General features: G+C 38.4%; 4 protein-coding genes and 1 long non-coding RNA gene across 7 annotated transcripts; 1 reads left to right on the plus strand and 4 right to left on the minus strand.

Moving 5' to 3' along the window:
* Positions 1–2,635: 2,635 nt before the first annotated feature.
* On the plus strand, positions 2,636–3,826 carry LOC126764640 (transmembrane protein 179). Its single transcript, XM_050482304.1, has 4 exons — positions 2,636–2,830; positions 2,895–3,038; positions 3,097–3,340; positions 3,398–3,826. Exons 1-4 carry the CDS (start codon positions 2,721–2,723, stop codon positions 3,590–3,592), a joined length of 693 nt encoding a protein of 230 aa, XP_050338261.1. The 5' UTR covers positions 2,636–2,720; the 3' UTR covers positions 3,593–3,826.
* A 1,542-nt stretch (positions 3,827–5,368) lies between these two features.
* On the minus strand, positions 5,369–6,171 carry LOC126755957 (uncharacterized). Its single transcript, XR_007666531.1, has 2 exons — positions 5,673–6,171; positions 5,369–5,616 (listed from the first exon to the last, which is right to left on the minus strand). It is a non-coding gene; the product is annotated as an uncharacterized LOC126755957 (long non-coding RNA).
* An 833-nt stretch (positions 6,172–7,004) lies between these two features.
* LOC126755937 (protein UBASH3A homolog) lies at positions 7,005–12,407 on the minus strand. 3 transcript variants are annotated; one of them, XM_050468673.1, is made up of 10 exons: positions 12,095–12,407; positions 10,925–11,165; positions 10,635–10,830; positions 10,328–10,429; positions 9,416–9,585; positions 8,926–9,256; positions 8,335–8,854; positions 8,067–8,233; positions 7,748–7,993; positions 7,005–7,671 (listed from the first exon to the last, which is right to left on the minus strand). In XM_050468673.1, exons 1-10 carry the CDS (start codon positions 12,199–12,201, stop codon positions 7,430–7,432), a joined length of 2,322 nt encoding a protein of 773 aa, XP_050324630.1. In that variant the 5' UTR covers positions 12,202–12,407; the 3' UTR covers positions 7,005–7,429. The 3 variants fall into 3 exon arrangements, with proteins under 3 accessions (XP_050324630.1, XP_050324638.1, XP_050324647.1); XM_050468681.1 differs by lacking the exon at positions 10,328–10,429; XM_050468690.1 differs by lacking the exons at positions 9,416–9,585; positions 10,328–10,429; positions 10,925–11,165; positions 12,095–12,407 and having other exon boundaries at positions 10,635–10,750.
* Positions 12,408–12,777: 370 nt separating this feature from the next.
* On the minus strand, positions 12,778–14,031 carry LOC126767367 (uncharacterized). The gene has a single exon (XM_050484926.1). The coding sequence runs from the start codon at positions 14,029–14,031 to the stop codon at positions 12,778–12,780; it is 1,254 nt and encodes a 417-aa protein (XP_050340883.1).
* A 5,758-nt stretch (positions 14,032–19,789) lies between these two features.
* LOC126761360 (uncharacterized) lies at positions 19,790–21,911 on the minus strand. Its single transcript, XM_050477462.1, has 2 exons — positions 21,805–21,911; positions 19,790–21,687 (listed from the first exon to the last, which is right to left on the minus strand). Exon 2 carries the CDS (start codon positions 21,562–21,564, stop codon positions 20,356–20,358), a length of 1,209 nt encoding a protein of 402 aa, XP_050333419.1. The 5' UTR covers positions 21,565–21,687; positions 21,805–21,911; the 3' UTR covers positions 19,790–20,355.
* Between the last annotated feature and the right edge of the window lie 916 nt (positions 21,912–22,827).

A 22,827-nucleotide genomic window follows, 5' to 3' on the forward strand; every position in this document is an offset into this window, starting at 1 on the left:
TTAGTTCTGCGGCTCAAACTATTTTCTCCAAAATAATGTTGAAAAAGTCGCACGATAGGGAATCGCCTTGTCTGAAACCTCGTTTGGTATCGAACGGCTCGGAGAGGTCCTTCCCGATCCTGACGGAGCTTTTGGTGTTACTCAACGTCAGCTTACACAGCCGTATTAGTTTTGCGGGGATACCAAATTCAGACATCGCGGCATAAAGGCAGCTCCTTTTCGTGCTGTCGAAAGCAGCTTTGAAATCGACGAAGAGGTGGTGTGTGTCGATTCTCCTTTCACGGGTCTTTTCCAAGATTTAGCGCATGGTGAATATCTGGTCGGTTGTTGATTTGCCAGGTCTAAAGCCACACTGATAAGGTCCAATCAGTTTGTTGACGGCGGGCTTTAATCTTTCACACAATACGCGCGATAGAACCTTATATGCGATGTTGAGGAGGCTAATCCCACGGTAGTTGGCGCAGATTGTGGGCTCTCCTTTTTTATGGATTGGGCATAGCACACTTAAATTCCAATCGTTGGGCATGCTTTCGTCCGACCATATTTTACAAAGAAGCTGATGCATGCACCTTATCAGTTCTTCGCCGCCATGTTTGAATAGCTCGGCCGGCAATCCGTCGGCCCCTGCCGCTTTGTTGTTCTTCAGGCGGGCAATTGCTATTCGAACTTCTTCATGGTCGAGTAATGGAACGTCTGCTCCATCGTCATCGATTGGGGAATCAGGTTCTCCTTCTCCTGGTGTTGTGCGTTCACTGCCATTCAGCAGGCTGGAGAAGTGTTCCCTCCATAATTTAAGTATGCTCTGGGCATCAGTGACTAGATCACCTTTGGGGGTTCTACAACCTTCCGTAAGCCGCCGCATTTTTTCGTAGAATTTTCGAGCATTACCCCTGTCGGCCAGCTTATCAAGCTCTTCGTACTCACGCATTTCAGCCTCTTTCTTCTTCTGTCTGCAAATGCGTCTCGCTTCCCTCTTCAACTCTCGGTATCTATCCCATCCCGCACGTGTAGTGGTCGATCGTATCGTTGCGAGGTAGGCAGCCTGTTTTCTCTCCGCTGCGACACGGCACTCCTCGTCGTACCAGCTGTTCTTTTGCACTTTCCGAAAACCAATGGTTTCGGTTGCAGCTGTACGTAAGGAGTTTGAAATGCCGTCCCACAGTTCCCTTATACCGAGTTGTTGACGAGTGCTCTCAGAGAGCAGGAGTGCAAGCCGAGTAGAAAATCGTTCGGTTGTCTGTTGTGATTGCAGCTTCTCGACGTCGAACCTTCCTTGTGTTTGTTGGCGTGCGTTTTTTGCTGCACAGAGGCGAGTGCGAATCTTAGCTGCAACAAGATAGTGGTCCGAGTCGATGTTAGGATCTCGGAGCGCACGCACATCTAAAACACTGGAGACGTGTCTTCCGTCTATCACAACATGATCGATCTGGTTGGTAGTTTTTCGATCCGGAGACAGCCTGGTAGCTTGATGAATCTTCTTATGCTGGAATCTAGTACTACAGATAACCATATTTCAGGCCCCGGCGAAGTCGACCAGCCTCAACCCATTTTGGGATGTTTCGTTGTGGAGGCTGAATTTACCGACCGTAGTGCCAAATATACCTTCTTTGCCCACCCTGGCGTTAAAGTCGCCAAGCACGATTTTGACTTCGTGGCGGGGGCAGACCTCATAAGTGCGCTCCAAGCACTCATAAAAGGCTTCTTTGGTCACATCGTCCTTCTCTTCCGTCGGGGCGTGGGCGCAAATCAGCGATATGTTGAAGAAGTCTCAATCACTGCGGCAATATTGCAAAGCATCATATTCGACGCAAAAATGTAGCAACTTTTGCAAATGTCAAACGTTCGAGCAAATCAAATTTTGAAATTTCGTGCGCGCAAATGTGACAAAATCGGCATCAGAAATGAGGCAAGCGAAATCGCTCTTTATTTTTGTTTATAACTAGTTATTATCATTAATTGTGTTTCACGAGTCAACCGAAAATGTGATAAATATATATCCGGAGGATAAAATCGAATTGTTTTAAAGAAGTTTTGCGATTTCACTATTGCCCTCTTCTTTAAAATTTCGGTCATAAGCCACTTTTTTTACGCAAAAAAGTTTGTTTCCTTGCTTTTTTGTATTTAAGAAGCAAACTACACTCACTGTCCACCAAGTTATCCACTGTTAAATTGACAACAAAAATTCATTTTTAAGACTTCTTAAACTTCACTTCTTCAATGCACCTGCACGCCGCGCAAAATATTTGCAAAATATTTGCTTAAGTTAAAGTAAGGGGTTAACATCCCCTGTTATTAGAAATGATATAACAGAGTTATTTTATGTTTTTATTTGTAAACTAACGTCAGGTTTGTTAGAGCTTTGAATAATTTTGCATATTACATACTACATACCTCTCTACTGTCAACTCTACTGTCGGTCTGTCGGTGGCAAATTTAAGAATATTTTGAAGTTAGCGAGAGCGACAACTGACGGCCTGCAGTCGTGTAGTCGTGCAACTGTCTAAATAACTGTGTCCATAAGAACGTGTGTATTTTAATATTTGACAGATGTCGCTTGCAGTCTGTCGCGCTTAATTCTTGATTATATATATATGTTCTTCGTGTGTAACCAGCTTTAAAAAAATGCAATCGATTTGTCATCGTTAGCGATTGTTTTGATATTGTCCAGTGCATTCGATGTAATTATAAGAGGGAATATTAATAAACTAGCGTTGTCAAAAATGGTTTTAGCAAATGTGCTACTATTAAGCCAAATTGCTGGTCATGTAATATTAGTTATATTATCGTTGTGCATGATGGTGCCTCTTGGTATGAGTGTCCATGAATTTGGGTAGGTACCTTTTGGCCAAGTAAGACGAAATGTTTTGGTGCGTAATAAGTTGTTATTTTTAAAGTGGGCACTGTTTGCTTTTTACAACTGGTAAATGGCGTGAAGAGGATGGAATGTTTGAAGTAAAATGGTCTTCAAGAAGTTTTTGCAGCTTTCCACTTTTTACTGCAATGTTTCTATTCTTGATTTCAACTTTACAGATTTATCGGTATGAGTCCGCATTTTTATTTGATTTTAAATTTAATAGAGCGTTTATATTAATATAGATACTCAAGAATGAAAGAAGAAGCTTCGTTTCTTTCTTTATTCATTGACGTTGTGGTTGGTATTTGGATGCTAGCATTTTCAATTCTGTCGGCAATTATGGTTACTTTAGGATTTATTGTATGGTGTGATGGTATGACTGAACGATTTCCGTCATGTGAAACAGCAGCAGGACAAAATATAATTCACGGAGACCAAGACCATATTGACACATCTGACTTCTATATAGAAATGGGGACAGCTCAGGTAAATAACATTGTACAACAATAATAAGAATTTTTTATACATTGTATTGTTCAAAAGTTCGGCGCTTGGGGTTCTTTTGCAATATCAGTTGGAATAGGTGTTATAGCACTTCTTAAACTCATTCAAAATCATCAAGTGCGTAATATTAAAGTTTCAATGTACTTGGAACGTCAGAAACTAGTAAATCAACATCAGCACCAATTAGATGGACAATCTACAACACCGACAGTTTTTGAAGATAATAATAAATAAACGTTATATGTGATATAGATAATTTTAAAAAATTGTTTAAACACTGCTCTCATGTTGTACATTATACATATGTATATATTTTTTATGTTTGCATTTTAATCGAAATATTGAAGTTATATTACATTAGCAATTTTATCAGTTGAAAAATTCATCCTGCTCTATTATATTTATAAACTTATATAAAGTGAATTAAAAATTAAAATAAAGTGATTAAGTTTAATGCCAAAAGTTCAAGATATTGGTGTACACCTTGTATCGATATGTTATTGTGAGTATTTAGACCCTGCTTGAGGAAAGGTAATATGTTAGCTATCATCGAAGTCATTTAACGGTAAGTCCAGGTGACGAGTTGTTCGAACCAAATAGAGAAGTGTGTTAAATGAGTTGGTTTCATTTAGCATGCAAAGAGTTTAACTGGCTACAATACTCAGGACGAAACTGCGTTATGCTCCTCTATAGGAAGCATGCGGGGCACACTCTGTTGGTGTTCAATGGGAGACATCAGGAGTCATCCTGTTATAGTCTGGAGTGCGACACCTTCCTCATCTGCGTCCTGAAAAAGTGCAGACTGTCGAATTTTACTTCAAAAAATTAGGGAGATCTAAAAGTAACCATCATCGCCGGAAATGTCGGAACCCAGGATCTCTATTAGAACAGTCATTTCACAGGACGATTTGTGGTTGAGGTCACGAGCATTTATGACGCTAAGTGTTTTAGACTAAGGTGGTGTGTGAAGATCGGGAGTAGCAAGGACCCAAGAATTTTCGCTCTGATGAAAGGAGACTTATCGGCTGTTGAGATTCCTCTAGGTTGACAGGCTTCCCAGGTTTCAGTATTTTGAGATAGCTTACTACCGTCGAGCCTAGGTGTTATTTCATCAACATATTTATATCGTCTGGGCCGAGGGATTTTGATGCCTTTGAATTGTTGATGATACTCGTAACCTCTCCATCGGTGAAAGCAAATAGTGCGCAGTCACATCTTTTCGCCTCGTCCACTGAAGGGTGCAGTATAAATTGTCGACAAAAGTAGCTCGCGCACTTCTTCGTGTCCAAGGAGATACGACCATCGAATTGGATTTCGACCATCGTCGTGCCTCTTTGGATTAGACTCCAAAACTTGCACACTCTGGCGGAGGGATTGCATTACTTCAGGTGCTCTATCCATTTCGTCCGCTTATGCCGATTTACCAGTTGCCAAATCTCCAAGTTAAGGTCCCTTATGTGGAGATCACAGGGATCGATCTGGCGTAAAGAGTAGCTCTCACTGGCTAAGACAGCTGCTTAAGGAAATTGAATCGTAGTTCTTGAAATTGAATCGAATTCTTGAATCACGCTGACGTCATGTTCCGTTAAAAACTCCTAAAAGCGGATTAAATCAATAAATACATATCTACTATCCCTATATCAGAGGCTTTGTACTTTTTACTTGGCCTGACCTGACTTTTATAGAAGCTGTGGTCAAAAATGGACGATGGGCGTGGCACCACCCCATTTCGGTGAAAAGATATCAGTCTGGACATACTACCTACCTTCCGATACCGACCAAATTTGGTTATAATGTTACTTTGACATTCCAATGTTCTAGTGCGCAAACAAACGACATCGGACTAAATCCACGTCTACTTCTCGTATAATCCACTTTTAAATTCCATCTGATTCCATCTGATTCCTTCACTCCAAATTGCAAACCAAGCACCAATGAATGTATCAGGGTAAAACTTTGAGCGCTCTTAAAATAGGCCACCTTATGACCAAAAAATCCTCAGATACCGAATACATTGATTAAAGGTCCAGTTGTTAACTTTTTATTTAAAATATCAGTATATCTGTGAGACATATACATATGTACATATAGAAATTCGGAGAGAATCCTCTTCGAATAATAATATGCCTGTATGCAAAAAAAGGGTTGAATCGAAGCAATAATTTGTTTAGCCCCCACATATTTTAAAACTTCCAGTTGACTTTATACCGCATATATCGAGTGTGAGTTATTTTTCTGATAACGGTGCATCTTTGTGCCTAAAATTTAAAAAACCGGGTGAAAATTTGCCAAAGACCCCATATAACTTACAAACCTTATGTACTTGAAGGTATTTCCTTGGATTTGACCTGGCAAACTGCAAGAGTATGAAATATCCGTTTACACCCGAACTTAGCCTTTTCCTTACTGGTTTTAAATGATATTTCTTCAAATGAATTAATACATATCATTATACCCTGAACAGGGTATATTAAGTTTGTCACGAAGTTTGTAACACCCAGAAGGAATCGTCGGAGACCCTATAAAGTATATATGTATGTATATAAATGATCAGTATGTCGAGCTGAGTCGATTAAGCCATGTCCGTCTGTCTGTCCGTCCGTCTGTCTGTATATATACGAACTAGTCTCTCAGTTTTTAAGATATCGGTTTGAAATTTTGCTAACGTCATTTTCTCTTCAAGAAGCTGCTGTCGGAACTGCCGATATAGGACCACATATAGCTGCCATACAAACTGAACGATCGGAATCAAGTTCTTGTATGGAAAACTTTCACATTTGACAATGTATCTTCACAAAAGTTGGCACAGGCTATTTTCTAAGATAATAATGTAATATGCGAAGAAATTGTTCAGATCAGCTTACTATAGCATATAGCTGTCATACAAACTGAGCAATCGGAATCTAGTGCTGGTATGGAAAACTTTTGCATTTGACAAGATATATTCACGAAATTTGGTACAGACTATTTTCTAAGGCAACAATGTAATCTCCGAAGAAATTATTCAGATCGGTTAACTATAGCATATAGCTGTCATACAAACTGAATGATCGGAATCAAATGCTTGCATGGGAAACTCCCTCATTTGACGATATATTTTCACGAAATTTGGTATGAGTTATTGTTCATAGAAATAAGGTAATATCGGTAGGAATTGTTCAGATCGGCTCACTGTAGCATATAGCTGCCATACAAACCGAACGATCGGAATCAAGGGCTTATATGGAAAACTTTCGCATTTGATGTGGTATCTTCACAAAATTTGACATGGATTACTGCTTAAGGTAATAACATAATCTCCGAAAAAAATGTTTATATCGGATTACTATAGCATATAGCTTCCATACAAACTGGACACATAGTTACTAAAAGAAATGCACCTGAGAAGGGTATATTAACTTCGGTGCAGCTGAAGTTAACGTTTTTTCTTGTTTTAAATTTATTTATGACAATCCGGGTGTTGCTAACACTTCGTTTGTAGGGAACTAGCGGAGAGAGCAATTGTTCTCAATTAAAACTTGTCAAAACTTACCTACACTCTACCATGTGTCAAAAAATACTGGCAGGCTTTGCAGCATTAGATAAAAAAGTTGCACAAATTCTTAACAATAAAATAGTTTTGTTTGACAAATTAAAGGCAAGGAAATATTTAAATAATTAATTTTATTTTGTTGTACTAATAATAATAATCTCTTTAAATAATTATGTTAAACCTTTGGAATATGAGCATTTATTTTAATAAAATGGTTTGAATAATTTTGAAAAGTTATAAATTTTGTTGTTAAGGCAAAATAGGCTAAGAAGCGGAAAATTTGACATTTGCCGAGGGCGGTAAATTGTCTCTAGCCGGTCCAACTATAAATACACACGTTCTTAACTTAATAAACTTTTAAACTAATTTATGAAAATTATTAGGAATGAAATATTTTTTTGCCGGCACATGCCCTATAAATAACGAAATCAGTATTTTTCGCTTAACATAATTAATAATAGCCATGTTTTTGACCTTATTATTTATAAAGGCTTTTCCGTAAAATGATTGGCTACCAACAATTCCCCAAAGCACGAACACTATGTGGCAGTAAGAACATTCCATTCAAATCGAGGATTTTTCGAATGTGTCACCGGTAAACATTCCGGTTCAACCAATTTCCAGATACCGTTCTCCATCTCCTCGACAGCGCCTAAACTGCAGTATGGTATTTTATGTATCACTTGGCGCAATTCATTTGTAGTACGTGGTTCGGCACCAATTAATTGTCGTGTACACGTGTCAAGGGTAGTTGCATGTGCCACTATTAAAATGTTTCCCTCTACAATACAAAAAAAATTCAAATGAAAAGAATCAATGTTAATCATTTCACCAATGTTGGATGATTTATAGCTCACTTGTAGTTTCAATGATTTTTCGCAAAGTTTCATAATTACGAGTATAAAACTGTTCTGTGGTTTCCTTGACGCACTCATTCAATTTAGTGTTAGAAATGAAAGGTTGATAACTTGCATCTATGTTGTAATCAGCATCTAGCAGCTCTGACTTACTCATCCAATCTGGCACACCATCTGGATACCAAGCCATCCATTCAAACAAACCTGGTTCTAGTTTAACTTTAAATTTGTTACGCAAGTGTAAACCTATATGTTTCAGGTTGTACCGAATTACAGTATTTTTATTATAGTACAGCATTAAATACTACTATATTCTAACCTTCTAATGTACTCATACATGTTTGAACACAGCGATAAGCTGGAGAGCAGTAAACATGGTCGATGCGAGCATTGCATTCAAGTAACGCTTCACCCGTCAATTTCGCTTGATAAAGTCCAATGTTTGTGAGCGGTGAATCATTTTGCCAACCGTCTGGACATCTTTGCCTTTGCACACAAAAATTATTCATTACTTATTGGTAAAGCTTCTAAAGACAGTTTTGCCATTTTAATGGGGTTATGATTTCGAGACCTGCTGTCTTACCTACCTTCGTGGTAATCTCTTGGGCATATTTAAATCTTTGCGCACATAATTGTTGAATTCATCGAAACAATAAGGTATCCAAGTACCGAAGGTAAAATCAACACGTTCACCATGTCGCATTATATATAATCTACGACTCTTGTTCGGCGATGCCTCAAGGCTTGTAACTTCATTTGAACGATCGGAATTTATACTAAGCGTGTCATCTGCACGTGGCGTTGAAATACTAATCGGCTCAACCATTATTTCCATGTCTCTTCGCTTCTTTGCCACTTCCATTGTGTGTGGCGAACTAATTTCGAAGCTGGGCGTTTCTTGTTGTAAAATGCATTCCGACTGATGTTGTATATGTTGCGGTTGTGATAGTTGACTACTGTTGGGCATTGAATTATGATTGCCTTGTACAAGTGGCAAATCTAAACAAGGTTTTAATGTTTTACGTAAGTATTTTTCCACACTGTTCTCGGATTCCTCATTAAAAGAAGTGCCCTCAATTAATTCATGCGACAAGGCAACTATCACATCTGAAATAAGACAGAAATGGATAACAAATCTATATACGGTCAACAATGTAGAAACAAGTAGTTGCACCGACTTTGATGATGCAAACGTTTCTCACGTTCGTCGGGATCAATAGAAATGCTGTGACCATCCACAATGTCAATTTCTTCAGCCGATATTAAAGATGGGGTCGTTGATTTAGATAACTGTACAACGCGGTGAAGTGTCCACGCGTCTGATTCAGCGGTTCGTTCAGTGTAATTCACAGGCAAGTAACCAACACTTCCCGTTAGCCAGGAAATACCCTCTGCCCAGCCATCGCTGGAATTGTCTACAGCATCCGTGTTCAAATAAATATAATCACCGATGCGCAACTCCAATTCATCGACCTCATGGGGGCTATGAGGATACACCACTTTGTGCACCTACAGAAGCGCGAAAATAGTGTTGTTTTGAATTATCAATGGTTGAAAAACAGCATTTATAAAAAAAAAGAAAAAGGAAACAAAATTTTAAAGAAAAGTTATTAATAAAGAATTAATCAAGAAAAAAATATATGTATAAGGGTAAATGATGCAATGTACTTGTTTTGTGGTTAGTCGTGGGTCGCGCGAATACAGACGCAGCTCCCAATTTGAGGCAGAAGTTGCATTGAGTGATTCCACTAAGGTTTTCAGTGAATTAAATTGATTCTGCGGAAACTGATATGCTAAGGTAAGATGTAGTGATTTTACGTGCGGCTCCAAAGATATTGCTAAAATATACACATATATGTACATATATTGTATTTGTAGACAAAAAAGTGGTATTAAATTTTTTATATATGTCTACGATTGCATGCGAAATTGTATATATGCATTTATATATATTAATACTTTCAGTATACCAAATAATTTTTAACACAAAAATAATGTTCGGAATTGAGTCTCCAAAACAAGTAAAACTACAGAAGCAATGAATTACAAAGAAATATAATTTCAAAGGTGGTTTCAGTATTAGAATCCAAAAATTTTTGATAATAATTTCACAGGATTTTACCCATTCTATTTTATTCGAGCTTAAATTAATTTAACACTCATTTACTGGCCGTAATTTATTTATCTTTTGCATAAACATCAAAGCCAAAAGTTTTTTCATACATGGGCTTAACATTGTTCAATCAATTTGTGTGACAGCTACTTATATGCTACAATGGTCCGATCCGAACAACATACTCGGATATTGTAGCATTGCAATGAGCTTTAATCCGCATATATGTATGTACATAATACTAAATAATACATACAGACTGGCATTGTTAAATCGACGCGGCTCGTCACGCTGATCATTTATATATACATATGTATACTTTACGTTATTTTTGATATTTAAAATATAATTATGCATTTTACACCGGATTCAGAATGCTTCTGATAAATAGTGATTAAAAAATTAAATGTACATATGAAAGACAAATCACAAACACAATTTTCTAAAATAATTGTTATTTTTCTTACATCGACTACTACGCGGTATACAACGTGTACCAGATGAAACAGCTCCGCACCATGGGAAACAAGCAACTATTGCATCAAGCTGCTCGTATGTATCGCTTATGACTTTATGAAGTTTTTTTAGCAAAAACAATTTTTAGAGTTAAGCACAATGTTACAAGTTCCAATGAAAGCGTTTTAAAGATGTAGAAAAGAGCACCAAAAATTTACCATTTACATAGTTAAAAATATTTTATAATACCTCGGTCACAAAAAATATGACAACGAAAAATTACTAAAAATAATTTTCATACAAGAACAGTTTTCATACTTGAATTGGAAACCTCCTTAACATATTGTAATGAAAGTCGTTTCATATAGTTTGCGTCATCCTCGGCTACAAAAAATCCCATAAAATTTTGACTCAAATAAGGCTCTAATTTCAATGGACGATCTAGAAGTGGTCCACTCATATCAACTACTTGTTTCAAGGCTTTAGATAGATGCAATGAACTTTCGTCAGGAGCCTTCATTAAAAGGAGAAAAGTAAAAACAAAAAATTAATGATCATGCTCGCATGTGCAAGATTTAGATCAATATCTTTTTAACATTTATTTTTACCTTAAAAAATGAAACCAATGTGATATGTGGCACATAATTATGAGCACCATTCCAACCACACATTATCCGTGATTGGTTCCAAAATTCCTCCAGTTGATGTAAAAATGAGCCAGTAGGGCATGCGTACAGAATATATTCTCGCGGACAATTTTCATCCAAAGTTGAATCATTAACATGCGCAAGCAGCCAATCAGATGCGATTTGAACACCTCGATTACCAGTTGCTGCCAATGCTTTTTCTCTGTATTTAAAAAATAATATTGACATGTGGTATTATCTATATACACATAGCAAAAAATATCTTTGAAAAACATATAAGCATTATTTTCATATATACAAAATTCACATCTTGCGTGGGTCACACAATAACCGACTTTTATGCTACAAATTGCGAGCGAGAAGTTTAAATACATACAAAATATAAAGGGCGCTAATAATTTGTTACCAGCTATCTATTCGCTACAACCTATGCTAATATGCTTTGTTCTCATTATTAAACCGTGTAATAGTTTCAATACAGAGAAATATACGCAAAGTTCTTACTTACTGGAACTATTTATAACTAATGTAATTGTATAAAAAATTGTATTTCTTTAAAATCAATTATTTTATATTATCGTCTTGTTTTAACAATTGGTTAATAAACCGTATTTATATAGCGAAATTGTAACTCAGGGTTTTGTGGTTATAATATGGATATTTTAAAAAGGCTGGTGGGTGGGGATCTGTGAATATGCTTTGTTCTCATTATTAAACCGTGTAATAGTTTCAATACAGAGAAATATACGCAAAGTTCTTACTTACTGGAACTATTTATAACTAATGTAATTGTATAAAAAATTGTATTTCTTTAAAATCAATTATTTTATATTATCGTCTTGTTTTAACAATTGGTTAATAAACCGTATTTATGTAGCGAAATTGTAACTCAGGGTTTTGTGGTTATAATATGGATATTTTAAAAAGGCTGGTGGGTAAGAAAGAATATGTTCACATTATTGGTTATTTGCCGATACCTCTTGGTAAGTTAGAAATATACACAGTAGATTTGTCGACTTTTATAAATTTATATATAACATCCAGTTTGTATATGTATATAAACGTGAGTTGGTTTCAATTTATCAATAATTATATAGAATCACTTTTTACACATTTATGATGTTAACTTACGCTCTGTGTTTGGTAAAACCCATTTGCAGTAACGTCTGCAACGGTGATAAGTGCTGCTTTGAAATTCTAGTTGGTGTCAGGTTCTTTCGCGGCGGGAGTTGAGCCATGGTTTATGTTCCTTCTTATCAAAACCAGAACAGTGGTAATGAGGTTCCAATTAAAATTAAAAATTATCCTCAATAGTTATGATTGGGTACATACACTCTAATAACTTTTGTTTGATTTATTATGAATTTATATGATAAGATAACCTGAACCTTATTCACTTTTTCTTTCTATCGTCTACTTAATCGAAACTGTCACGTTAATGAAGCTGAGCTAAATAATCCTAATAGCAGCTACATACGTTAGATAAACTACGTCACAAAACGAAAAAAGTTAAATATACATTTTTTATTATTCATATTTAAAACAAACCATCATCCAATGTTTAAATATTTGTGTTGTGTTGAAATTAAAATATATTCCAAGAATTAATAAAATTGAAAGTTAAGAATGATCCTTTGCTAATACCAATATCAACTGATGGATATTTTACTGCTGTCCCTAAATAAAAGTGGCAGCGGCAAATTACTGTTATAATTTGCTTACGCACATAAATTTTGAATGATGCATAGATAGATAGATAGATAAATTAATGAGGATTGCACCGCGACCTAGGGTCTATTGTGCCCTCTCCTGACTCACAGAGTCTCAGCTAGCCCCAGCAAATTGATGAACTCCAATATACTGCTAGGTGCTATTGAGGCGATGTGATCCCTATTTAGAAACATGGATCCTAGGGCCTTGGTCCTGCGCCTACAGATTGCCGTGCAATCCATTAGCAGGTGTTCTGGAGTTTCGGGTTCCAAATCGCAGAACCGGCAATTTGCACAAGAAGCTAGGCCCATGTTGAATAAGTGCTTCTTCAGCTTGCAATGGCCGGTGTAGAAGGCGATCAGTAGCCTGATTTTATTTCTTGGGAGATTGATTATGCATTTAAACCTTTTGAGGTTATAACTCTTCATCAGCAACTTTGCGTGCCGCAAGCCTGAAAGGTGTTGCCAATGTATCTCCCTACCCACTGCTACATCATTGCGGACCTGTTCCTTTACGGTGTGGGGACCCACCGCTATGAAAGGTTCCGGTCCTACCATGCTGGTGGATGCTGCAGAGCGGGCAAGCTTATCGGCCAGTTCATTACCGGCGATGCCTCTGTGGCCTGGCACCCAAATAAGGTGCACCTGGTTGCATTCTGCAAGACTGTTGAGCCGGTCTATACACTCCTGCACCAATAGCGATTTTATCTCGTAAGACGAGATCGCCTTGAGTGCCGCTTGGCTGTCGCTAAGTATAGCTATACGTTCGTTGCGATAGCCGCGTTGGAGGTTCAACTCTACACACCGACTTATAGCAAATACCTCCGCTTGGAATATGCTCGGAAACTTACCCATAGGTATGGAGAGTTTTGTGCGTGGTCCTGCGACCCCTGCGCCAATTCCCTCCGACGTTTTCGAGCCGTCGGTGTACCACCTGATCGAGCTATCCCTGAGTAGCAGCTCGAATGCGGAGTCGCTCCATTCGGCCTTGCTGCCGAGGGTGATCTTAAACTTCTTAGTGAAGTTCAGCTTTTTGTTAATGCCGTCCCTTGGAAGAGGAGCCAGTGGTATAATGCCACTTAGCTCTTCCATGCGTTGGGACGAGATTATTTTACCTATGCCAGTCCCCTCTGCTGTCATTTGAAGCAGAGTGTACTTGGCGACTTGACCAATTAGTAGGTGTAGCGGGGTGAGCTCCAGCAGGGCCTCAAGTGCAGCTGTCGGGCAGGTGCGCATAGCTCCTGTCATACAGACGCACGCAAGCCTTTGCAGTTTCGATAGTTTGAGTGCTACCGTCGTCTGCTCTGCTTTCGGTGCCCACACCACCGCCCCGTAGGTGACAATTGGTCGCACTATCATGGTGTACAACCATCTGATGATCCTTGGTTTGCACCCCAGGATCTACCAGCCAGCCGGTTGCACACCATCAATGCCTTAGTAGCTTTGACCATGGTCAGGTCAATGTGCTGCTTCCATCTTAACGTGGAATCCAGCGTGAGACCAAGATATTTGACCATGTTTGTCATCTCTATCTCCCTGCCTCCGAGTGTTAAGTTTCTCAGGCCAGGCAGAGACCTGCGCCTCGTAAATGGGACGATGGTCGTTTTCAGGGGGTTGATGTTTAGTCCAACACTGTTGCACCAACCCTTGGCTAGACCTAGTCCCCTTTGTACGATATCGCAGAGAGTACTCACAAATTTGCCTCTAGCTATGATAACAATGTCGTCCGCATATCCTTGACAGCGAATTCCATTGTTTGTTAGCAGCACCAGTAGTTCGTCCACGACTATGCTCCACAACAGAGGGGATAGAACTCCTCCCTGTGGGCAGCCCTTAGTAGTACCGAGACGGATAGTGGTGCCTCCTGATGTGGTTTCAGCTATTCTGGTGCGCAGTACAGCTTCTATCCACCTGCGCACTGTAGGTGCCACATTCCTTTTCTCCAGTGCCCTTGCCACGCTCCCGTGGGACGCATTGTCAAAGGCACCTTCGATGTCTAGGAAGGCGCATAGCGTCACCTCCCCCGTATCGCTCTGTATCTCCGAGGTTAGCTGGTACAGGGCGGTATTCGTCGACTTGCCCGCTCTGTACGCGTGCTGATTTGCATGCAGGGGTGCAGTTTCAAGTGCCTTCTATCTTATTTCCTGGTCTAGGATCTTTTCCATACTTTTCAGTAAGAAGGAGGTTAGACTAATCGGTCTAAAGGATTTAGCCAGCGAATAGTCTTTCCTTCCCACTTTCGGTATAAAGATCACTTTTGCTGTCCTCCAGGGTTCAGGGATATACGCCAGCGCCAGACTATCTCTCATCAGCTGTACAAGGTGTGGCAGTAGGATCTGCTCACCTTGTTGCAGAAGCGCCGGAAAGATGCCGTCCGCACCCGGAGACTTGAATTTGGCGAACGAGGCCGTGGCCCACCTGACTGAGTCCGCAGTAAACAGATTTCTTGCGAGCACCCAGTCCAGGCGAGATGGCTTGTGCTCTGCGACAGGTAGGCACAGGTCCACCTCAACCGTCTCCGGAAAATGCGCACGTAGGAGTACCGTAGCCCTCTCCTCCGCATTTGTCGTATAAGTGCCATCGTCTTTTTGAATCGCTAATTCTGTGTTCGTCTTCCTCTTGGCCAGAGCTTTGTGCAGTCTAGCTGCTTCTGGTACTGAGGAGACGTTCTCACAGAAATTCCTGAAATTTTCTTGTTTTGCAGACCTAATCTCTTTATTATAAGCAGTTAGGCTGCTTTTGTAATCCTCCCAGTTCCCAGTACGCTTGGCTTTATTGAAAAGCTTACGTACATTCGATCGGAGATCCGAGAGTTTACTAGACCACCAGGGGCATTTACTCCCCTTGGTGATCGTCTTTAGGGGGCAGCTGCAGTGATACGCGTTTGTAATGGCCTGGTTCAGCGCAGATATCCTGCTCTCCAAACCCAGGGCTGATGTACCTCTGACCGACTTCCCCTCTCCTGACAGATTCCTTTCTAACGCATCCCGATAAACAGTCCAATTGGTGTTCTTGGGAATGCGTTTAGGGGGAATTTTCATGACCTCCACCCCTAGCCCGAATCTCAAGATCCTGTGGTCTGACATTGAAGGTTCTGACGATACCCTCCACTACGAGACCACCCCTGACATGAGCTCGTTGCTTAGGGTGATGTCCAGCACCTCCCTTCTATTGCTTGTGACAAATGTGGGTTCGCACCCAACATTTTCAATACTTAGATTATTGCTAATGATAAATTCTAGGAGAGACTCACCTCGTACATTGCAGTCCGTACTTCCCCATTCTGTGTGATGCGCATTCGCGTCACACCCCAGAACCAGGGGTAGCTTATACCTCCTGCAGTAGTCTACCAGGCCCTGCACCGCTTCCGGGGGCGCAGTAGGTGTGTCACCTGGTAGATAGGCCGTAGCCAAAACAAAGTCCGCTCCCTCCTCTTCTCTGACCTGCACCGCAACTAGGTCCTGTGTTAGGAATTCTGAAATACATAATACATCAATATTTCTCTTAGTTACTATGCAGGCTCGGGGTCTCTCACTAGAAAGATCCCAGATTACCTTATTGTTGTCCACATTGAGGCCTCTGACTTCGCCTCTGTGAACTGTACCATTTTAGGCTGGCACCACTCATACCCCGCCTACGGGGGTCATCGTTCCCACCCGGACGACCTAATGGTGGTAGAGGGGGCAGTCTTCCCCTGCGCCTCCTTTTCCTTTTGCGCGTGCCTCCTGCTGCGCAAGATTGTTGCGATTCCTCTGGGCTGATCCCGGTTTGAGGAGTTGCGGAGTGGTCCGCTGCGTTGTTAGCGGGTGCAGTGGATGCCGCCTGTTGAGCACCGCTGCATGAGGGCATGTCATCATCATCGTCTCTCGCATGCTCCTCAAACAGCGCTCGCTCATCAGGCGATAGGGCGTCCAGGAAGCTGAACTTACGTTTAGCCCCTGAGCCTCCCTTGCCTGCAACAGTACCGCTGTTGTTGCCGTTGTCCATTGTCGTCTGCTTTGTGGAATGATGCATACCTAAATAAACACGTCAACGCTAAGGGTTGAAATATTCGATTTTAACAGAGGGCTAAGAAGACATTTTTCTTAAATATTTCTTGTCGCGCGTTGGTTAATACATGTATAAATAACTGAACGTATTATTAATAAACTAATTTGTTTGCATTTTATTTTTTTTTGGTGGATTAAATCCAGGCACAGAAAATAACAGCTATTTCATAATTTTTGATTAAAAAAATGATTTTGAACGTATATAATATATCTACGTTCTCTGCCACAAGTCTGTCACTGGCATAATTGAATCGTGACATAAATTCGAAACAGAGAACATATATAGTATTATATACATATTACTTGTTCCCGGGTGTAGGCCCGAGCAAGTCACGACTACCGAAACCGAGTGCATCGGAAAAATACAACTTTTCTGGCTTTGTGTCACAGTTCGCACAGAAACAACGAAGCGCAGAAAAAAGGGTATGTAGTAAGGGTAGCAAACTATGGTTTGGCAAAGAATAAAATAATGACAGTTGCCCCACATTTTGCTTGGCTTCGCATCAAAAAACTTTTTACGTGAACGTATGTGCTGTTAAACCAAATGTCTGACGGAAAACGAAGCAAAAGCTCTAGGTGAATTGGCCATTAGCTTTCACTGTTCGACACAAAACAAGCCTAAAGTGCTGAACACAATGAGCGCGACACGACATGGCAGCAAGACAGTGAACTGTAAATGGCGTCGTGAATCTTTCTCCATGAACATTTGTAAGAAGGCAGCGACATAACAATGGCCGGCATATACACAAAACAACGCAGTTGTCCATTTTGGATGTACACAATTTCGTTGTGGCCATACTAATACCTTTCACTTCAATGTAATTTTATTATTTGGTTCAAAGTGAAATTTTTTATGCAAATAATAAGTAAATAGGTAAATTTATTTGTTTTAAACTATCAATTATTATTCCAAATGATATAATAGAGCTATTTTCTGCTTTTATTTTTAAAATAACGTCGGGTTTGTTAAAGCTTTGAATAATTTTACCTTTCACATATTAGTGACCTCTACCTCATCTCTCTACTGTCAACTTTACTGTCGTCCTACTGTCGTTGTCAAATATAAAAATATAGTGAAGTTAGCGAGAGCGACAACTGTCGGCTGTGTCCATAAGAACGAGTGTATTTTAATATTTGACAGATTTCGTTTGCAGTCTGTCGCGCTCAATGTGTTCAGCACTTAATGTGCAACAAATAGAGAGCGACACGACATGACTGCACGACAGTGAACTGTAAATGGCGTCGTGAAGCCAAAAGTCATTTTATGCAAAGAATAAGTAAATTAATTTATTGTTAATTATCAATTGTTTTTACAAATGACATAACAGAGCTATTTTGTGATTATCCTTGTAAAAAAACGTCAGGTTTGTTACAGCTTTGAATAATTTTGCATATTAGTGACATCACTACTCCTCTCTACTGTCGTCACCAAGTTTAAAAATATTTTTAATTTAGCGAGAGCGACAACTGAGAGCCTGCTGTCGTGTAGTCGTACAGCTCTCTAAGTTCGCAATTACATGAGGCAACTTTAGTTGCTAATTCTCGGGCGATTCTCTTTTGCTGTCGCCCATTACCTTCACACGAGCAACTTGTGTTGCGCAACTCTGCTCGAGTTTTTTTCTCATTCTCCTTCACTTTACTTTAAACCATTGTCTACTCTTTACTTTAACCCATTGTCGTTTCTTTTTCCTTATAGGTATTTGGGCCACTCTATCACATCTATTAATCAGCTCTGTCAATTAAGAAATACATTTTATTTATTAAAACAAAGATATATCACCCTTTTTACTATCGTCTGAATCAATTTGTATGGCTTCCTCCATACATTTCACAATATCTTTAATTAATTCGATTTTTTCATCATACTCCATTTTCTAAAATATTTATATTATATTATGTATATTTGTATACATATTTGTAAATTAATTACCAAAAGATGAAATTAAATTTTGTAAATATATTCAAAATATTAATTTCAAAAAAAAGATACGCAAATGCAACTATGTACTACGAAAGAAAGAAGACGAATGCCGAAAAACGTCGCAGCGAACTGTTACGAATAAGAACACAAAGCGAGTTGCTGAACACTGGAAACTCGGCGCGATTCCCCTCTCCTCGTCGCCCCCTCGCCGATAAACCAAGAGTTGCCGCAACAAAAGTTGCCTCGTGTAATTGGGCTCTAAATAAATGTGTATTTTAATATTTGACAGATGTCGCTTGAAGTCTACCGCTCTCTTTGTATTCAGCACTTAATTGTTATCAAAAATCTAATGGAAGGCATACACGCAACAATTAGTTGGTTGATTGAGTTGGGCTAGAAATTGCCCTTGTCGCTACATACGACACAACTTTTAACACAATTTTGAAGCCAACTTCATTTTGAATATTCACTTCGTTGCTTGAACATGAGTTAGGAAGTTGTTGCTTTACTTATTATATATGACGCGCTCTCTTCGACAGCCGAAATAAAATGGCGAAATCGTTTGAAATCGCACGACCAACCCAACCACGATCCAACTAACACAACCAACTTGACAAAATATCAAAAAATTTTGATTTTCATCCAATCAGTTGGTACAACTCATACAACTGCCCCCTATATAGGCTCAAGAAATAAGAAATAAGCAGGCCTGTAATAGATCATGGCGCGGCATTATGACTTATTTGGAGTGCATTTATAAGAAATGTTCCCTCTTTAAACTTATCAATCAAGTCTTGTAACGTTGAACCTAGAACCGACTGTCGTGGGGTTTATACTTTAAACTACTCATATATTTAGGGGTTTTATATAGTCTTATAAAGTTATAACGAACCGAAAACATAGCGTTGAGAATTGTAATTGCTTACACTCATTTGTGTATGTAATCCAACAATTGTTTTAAACCAGTTTATTTATGATTTTATGATGCGTTATGACAAGATGTGAGTCCTCTAAATACCAACGAAATTTGTTGATCCATTTACTATATGTATATAACTCTAGACATATCAGTTAATTTTAGGTCTTACAAAAACACATTTACTGAGCCAAAATACTGTAGATGTTAAAAAAACACAAAAATGCAGGCTTGTTTTGGTTAAGTATTTAATAGTGTATCTAACTATAATCACTTATTTTCTACATACATATGTACAAACCATGAAAAAGAATGTTCAGCTTGTTATTTCCTCAAGTTTCAGTAATTGCTCTAAAAAGGATACAACGTAAAAAAGCTCTTTATTTTCCATTCAAACCGTGCTTAAATCATTTTACTTCTTTCATATATTTGACATGGGATTTTTTAATGCAACTTTGGAAATGACGGACACTCTAAAATACATATACACACATGAAAAAAGTAATTTCCTTATTGTGCTCAAATACGAGTTTATGTAAAAAATATACATTTTTCGAGTTTTACCAATTTTGTATGATTCCACAAAAATATATTTTTTTGACAGTTTAACCAAACTGAATTAAAATTTCCTTTACTCTATTCGTTACCCTATATAATAAAATATACATATGACGTTTTATGTGAAAAATATCCAATTAAAATTTAAAACGTTGAGGAGAACGCAACCGTAAGTGGTAACTAGGTAAATATATGAATGTGTTGGATAACTTTTATTGTACAAGCATTTTTTGTATTTTTTAATTCCGTAGTTCAGCCATTTGCGCTTCGAAAAGAGCAGTATTTATTTTATGTTTAAGGCCTAATAACACTTCACGATTCGTTATGTTACGCATTTCATTAGATACATATTCGCCATAAGTAGTATATTCGTCGCGTATATGACCTGATGTATGAAATACTTGCGGTCCAGAATTCGGATTGGTTGGTTTATCCAGATTTCGTCCTGGCAAATGTTGCTTTTGTTGACTGCTGATTTTGATTTTGGAATTTAACAATATGTTTGTTGGATGTGTACCTGCAGAAGGCGTGGATGTTATAGGCACGGAATTTTGTTGTCCTGTGCTGCTATAGAAAACACGTTTATCCTCATGTGACGGGTCAGCTTCATCTTCATATTCAATCTCTTGGTCATTGCATGAATTATTATGTTGAGCTTTTATAATACGTGTAGATATTGTTTGCTGATTATGAGAAATATCACAGCCATCAGCTCCTGTCGAAGATGTGTATGTGATTTCTTCCTCTTCCTCCTGTAATTGAATAGCTTCCAATTGTTCTTCATCTCCTTCTGCGTTTATTCTATGACTATTCATTTGGTCTTCAACTTGCATTTCATTGTTATAACATTGCTGCTCCATTGTAATAGTCATTTTTTGCTTATCATCAGCTTCATCAATATCTTTGGTAGTTTCTTCAATTAACTTTTCTAATGCGCGTGATCGACTGGTATTACGGTAATGTTTAGAGTTGCTTATGGGCTCTATCGCAATAGCAGACTTTTGATGTATTAAAAATTCTTCATTTACATTGTTATTCAAGTTCACAGAACTTCCACTGCTATCGTGATGAGTATTCGAATCTCTTATAATATATTTTGGTGTCACTGTCCCATCTTCCGTAATTTCATTTTTAATACGTCCTCTCGAGAGCCGTCGCGCCATTGGAGAACTTAAAAACTGCAAGTTCTTGAAACCAAACCATTTGGAGTTGTAGGGCTCTTTACGATTCATTCGATTTATTTCGCGATGGTATTGAGTACGCAAAGTGTGGAATTTCTTTTCGATCTCGTTAACGGATATGCTTCCACCAAGACTATTACTCACTTCCATCAGAAGATTCTGTTTAATATCCTTTTTCCTATAATCATCATGTGTCATATCCCATAGACCTCGTCTTTTACGGTATTCATTAATAAGTGTAAGTGTTCTTTCTCGCGTCCATTCCATGATTTATTGTTAATATCCACAATAAAAGTTATATTGAAATTATTATCCAAATAGAGCTCTTAAAGTTTCTCTAAGTCGTTAAAAGAGCTCGATTGTTGATAAAGGTCCCATATAAATTTTCGGCTAAGGAATATGATGTAAAATGTTCTTTAAAAATATGCTCAAATCAATTCATACGCTGATGTATGTATACAGATGCTTAATTAGACAATATTTATCGGTAAACAATTTTTCATTCACCTAGATGTTACAGTTTTGTTTTAGTCTCCATGTTTAACAATCGGGGACCCAGTTATCCACAAATTGTTTTGCTCCATCTTGGGAGACTTTTTGACATTTATTAATCTAAATTAGAGTTACCACTGAATCAAGTTACAAATTTCTTCCTTTAGAATAGTTACTCCGCAGTTGCACGACGTACGCAAGTACCTGCTTTAAAGCACAGTACACAGCAAGAATGATAGAATCCAAGATTAAGCCAATGATTTACAGTGCTTGTCAAAATTATGAAAATTGAAAGCCGTGACTTGATAATCGATAATAATTTCAAGACGCCGCACATAGGAGCATTTTCCTTCAAAAACCGAACAAAAATGAAAATTACAAACTTCAGCGATGCTACTCAAAATTGATTTTTTTTAGTACCTAAGTAACCGTTCTACAATGAACCGACTAAATGAATGACCTTCAGCCCTCTATATTGTCACACAAGTAGTCATTTTCCTTCAAAAACCAGATAAAAATGAAAACATGACAACATTACGTATTTAATATTAATGTTATAAATTTAATTTAGTTAATGTATTATTTTGTTTTTTTCGGGGAAACAATGAGTCATTAAAAAAATTAAATTTTTTTTTTATTTTTTTATAAACTACTACAGAGTTTCTACTTAACATATAAGCTTAAACTTTTCCCCGTCTTTCCCAACCCATTTAAAAAAAGCGCGTTGAATTAGGTTGGGCACTTGCATAAAATGAGTACTGCTTTATTTATTTTTTTAATTACTGAAATCCTGCTAAATTATTCTATACGGGTGGTATATAGATGGTATAAGGGGGTTCTATCGGAACCGGTGTAAAAATTGGACGATGGCCGTGGCTCCGCCCACTTTCTGGTGAAATCCCATATCTCGGGACCGGACTGACCGATTTCGACAAAATTTGGAACATAACATTCCTCTCATATTTTTATGCTACTCGGACTACAACCACGCCTACTTCCCATATAACACTATCTTGCGGTAATATTTCCCTTAAAGTA

The sequence above is a fragment of the Bactrocera neohumeralis genome, chromosome 2 (assembly GCF_024586455.1).
Source record: "Bactrocera neohumeralis isolate Rockhampton chromosome 2, APGP_CSIRO_Bneo_wtdbg2-racon-allhic-juicebox.fasta_v2, whole genome shotgun sequence".
Lineage (NCBI taxonomy): Eukaryota > Metazoa > Arthropoda > Insecta > Diptera > Tephritidae > Bactrocera > Bactrocera neohumeralis.